This window comes from Fukomys damarensis, unplaced genomic scaffold (genome assembly GCF_012274545.1).
Source record: "Fukomys damarensis isolate Sample0158 unplaced genomic scaffold, DMR_v1.0_HiC HiC_scaffold_37, whole genome shotgun sequence".
Lineage (NCBI taxonomy): Eukaryota > Metazoa > Chordata > Mammalia > Rodentia > Bathyergidae > Fukomys > Fukomys damarensis.
Window position 1 is genome coordinate 8,119,948 of NW_022900949.1, and position 3,299 is coordinate 8,123,246.

At 64.5% G+C, this 3,299-nt stretch overlaps 1 protein-coding gene across 1 annotated transcript in view; it reads right to left on the minus strand.

Moving 5' to 3' along the window:
• Positions 1-3,299, minus strand: part of Kdm4b (lysine demethylase 4B) — a 73,587-nt gene that overhangs the window by 2,083 nt on the left and 68,205 nt on the right. The window contains exons 19-22 of the mRNA XM_033759608.1: positions 3,129-3,293; positions 2,818-2,937; positions 296-388; positions 3-153 (exon numbers count right to left, since the gene is read on the minus strand). Coding sequence (XP_033615499.1) covers positions 3-153; positions 296-388; positions 2,818-2,937; positions 3,129-3,293 — 529 coding nt within the window. The remainder of the gene's footprint in view (positions 1-2; positions 154-295; positions 389-2,817; positions 2,938-3,128; positions 3,294-3,299) is intronic.

Below are 3,299 nucleotides of genomic sequence, written 5' to 3' on the forward strand. Positions count from 1 at the left end.
GCTCTCCCCGAAGGTCAGGTAGTCTGAGCTGCGCCCTGAGTCCTCCGCAGCGGGGCTGGTGGCAGCGAGCGGGGCGCCCACTCGAGGGCGCTTGGCGGCCTTCACCTCCTCACCCTCCGAGGTGGCTTCCTGCGGTGCCCCTGTGCTCAGTGACTGCAGAGACCAAGGGGCGCAGTGAGCTTGGTGACCGGGGTACGGCCCCTGTGAGCAGCCCGACCCCACCCTGCGTGCAGGAGGTCGGACTCGGGCCCCGGAGCGGGAGGACGCCTCGTCCCACAGCAAGGCAGACACTCACCAGCCGGGACCGCACCCGCTTGGGCAGCTCCTCCTCCAGGGTGAAGATGTCCCCTCGCTTCACAGTCAGCTGAGACCCGTCCTCAAACTCCACCTGCCGGGGACGCAGTTCTCAGGCCCTCTGCCCAGGCCCCACAGGGCCGACAGTGACGCCGCGGTCACCTGAAGGCCGCCAGCCATGGGCAGACCAGCTCCGTGGGTAAGGACGCCCGGTGGGCGCCGAGATGGACACCAGGCTGCGCGCCGAGGCCCAGCCGGAGAGCAGCAAGGGCAGCGTGTCAGGTCTCCGAGTCAGCCTCTGGGAGCCGTTTTCAAGCAGCAATTTCTTAGCCTTCTGAGCCAGCCATGGATTCCCTCGTCACGTGGGGAGTCACAGGCTGTGGGGCCGGACCTGGACTGCCACAGTGGCCGCGCGTGTGGCACCCACAGGAGGCACCTGAGGGCCCCACGTGGAGAGCTGTGCTCAGTGTCCCACGGTCCCAAGGTGCGATGTGTGAGCGCCACACCCACCTGCTCCCCGCTGGCTCCCACGGACACTGGCGGCCCTGCCATCCGGGCCTTGCCAGCGCCCACAGGGCTCCAGCTGCCTGTCCGGCCACCATGCCGAGGGGTCCACTGGGCCAGTCTGCCACACCTCACCGCACGCTGATCGCGGCAGGTCTCCCTCCGTGCCACCCCACACAGCTCACAGCCTCCGTGTGACAGGCTCATCCCCACCACAGCCACCAAACGGCCTCTGGTAGCTCCGGGTCGTCCTCTGTCGCTGGCCTGGTGGTGGCAGCTGACCCCAGACCCCAGGGCTCTTGGGTCCTTTGGAGACGCGCTGCTGGGCACCACCTTGGCTTTCCCTTCAGGTGTGCCAGCCCCAGCCCCTCCTGGACGCCCCAATTCTGGCTCTGCTCCCTGTAATCCAGATGGCACCTGACACTATGTCTTTATTTACGTACTGGTGCAGTGGGGCGGCAGGTGTGGCCTCTGCTGTTGGAGGCTCCTGACAGAGAGAGGCTGGACCCACAGGACTTTGCAGCCCGTCCCTCAGGGCCTACTCCAGAGGGCAATGTCACACCTGTGGTCAGGAACCCTGAGGGGCCTCTGGGCAGCAGTGGGCCTGGCGACACAGGGCACCTCTGGACCTCGAGTCTGACGACAGAGGGCTGCTGATGAGCCAGACCACTCCCAGGTGAGGCCGCAGGTCCCAGTGCCATCAGCGCAGGCAGAGGCACATGGGCAGCGGAGCAGCAGGGCCCAGAGCACTGAATGGGAGCCTCCGTCGGCTTTGACCCCTGCAGCCACCCCATAGCCCAGGCTGCCCTGAAGTCTGCTGTTGGAAGAGCCGCCAGGCTGGCGGAGTCAGGAGAGCTAAGGTATCCACTTCCGGTCCCTCCGCCCTGGCAGGCACGGCCCCGGCTCTGGTGCAAACCAGACTTGCCCTTGGTCTCAGCCCCATGCAGGGTAGATGACCCTCCCGGGTCTGCATACAGTCAGCGCCACACAGAAGCAAGGCCGGAGGTGGGTGACGCTGGAGTCTGTGGCTGGACTTCTGGAGGACCCCTACTGCTCAGCACATCTGGGCATGGGCTCATTGGTCCCCAAGAGCCTGAAGGCCTTCCTTCATGTGGGGAGTAGGGTGCAGCCACATCCCAGTGACAGCTACGAGAAAACCCAGCCATGCTGTGCAGCACCCGGTGAGCCCTCCCTAAACAGAACAGGGGGCTGGGCAGCCTCATGGAGCCACACGGAATGGTGGCTCTGTCGGTGCAGTGTTTCTTCCTGGTGGCAGCTGTGGGCCCTCTGTGAGGCCACTTACGGTCCCCTGCTCCTCCTGCTGTGCTGTGGCACTGGGCCGTGCACCTAGACCCCGGAGTTCCCTCGGCAAGTGCTTGTCACTGAGCCACACCCCGCTCTGTCCTGACGGCGCCTCAGGGGCCACGCCCAACGCCTACCCTGAGCCTGGCTGGTCAGTGCGCCGGCTGATGTCACTCCTTCCCACCAAGTGACACAGAGACAGTGGACAGTGATGTCACCCCCACTGTGAACGGGGACCACAGGGCACGCATGATATCCGAGGGTCAGCAACAAGCATCTCACTGCTAAACTGTGGGGGACTTGGCTCTAAAAGAGCACTTTCAAGGGGCCGGATATTTGGCTCAGTGGTTCCACCACCTGCCTGGCAAGTGTAAGAACCCAACTTTGTTTACCGGTAGCCTCCCCTAAAAAGAGCACTTTCGAGGCAGGCAGCCGAAACACTCAGCTAAATCCCCGGCCCTAAAAAAGAGCACTTTCAAGTTAGAAGCTAGGGTGCAGCGAGCTTTACAAAGGCTAAGCGGGTTGGGCCAGTCCACTGGGCAGTGTGTGCTCAGTGTGCATGAGGCCAGGCTCTGTGCTGCCCAGAGTAAGGCTTCCCCACAGGGACGTCGGCGACGACCACATCAGGCCCAGACCCCAGCCTGGAGTCCAAGCCAGCTTGGCCTGCTGGCCGGGTCGTACACACGCTGGGCCCATAGGATGGCGGGGGTCCCTCACCTGATAGATGTGACTCGTCACGGAGGAGATGAACTTGGCCTTGTAGATGTTGCCGTCTGTCCACTGGAGCTCCACGAGGTCGCCCTCGGGCGGGGGCCCCAGCTGCACACAGTCTCTACTCTGCAGACAGAGGGCAGGACATGAGGAGGCCACGCCCGGCCTAGAAGACATCGGTGAGCTCTGCCCCGGCTCCAAGCCTGCAGGCTGCTCACGGGACGGGGAGACAGAGGTGCAGGGCGCTGTCCCCCGCTGTCTGCACACAATGCTGGCCAGGGCCTTGCCCTGCAGGACCCCACAGGCCCCACGCTCACCGTGATGCTCTCGGGGTACAGGTTGTCGCTGTAGGAACCGTCGTCGAAGTTCACCTCGTAGAAGACCTGCGTGGTGGCGCCGATGACGCGGCAGCGGTAGTAGAGCCCATTGCGATTCTTGGTGATGACCACCTGGCCTAGCGACACGGCCCTGAGGGCCTGGGCCTGCGG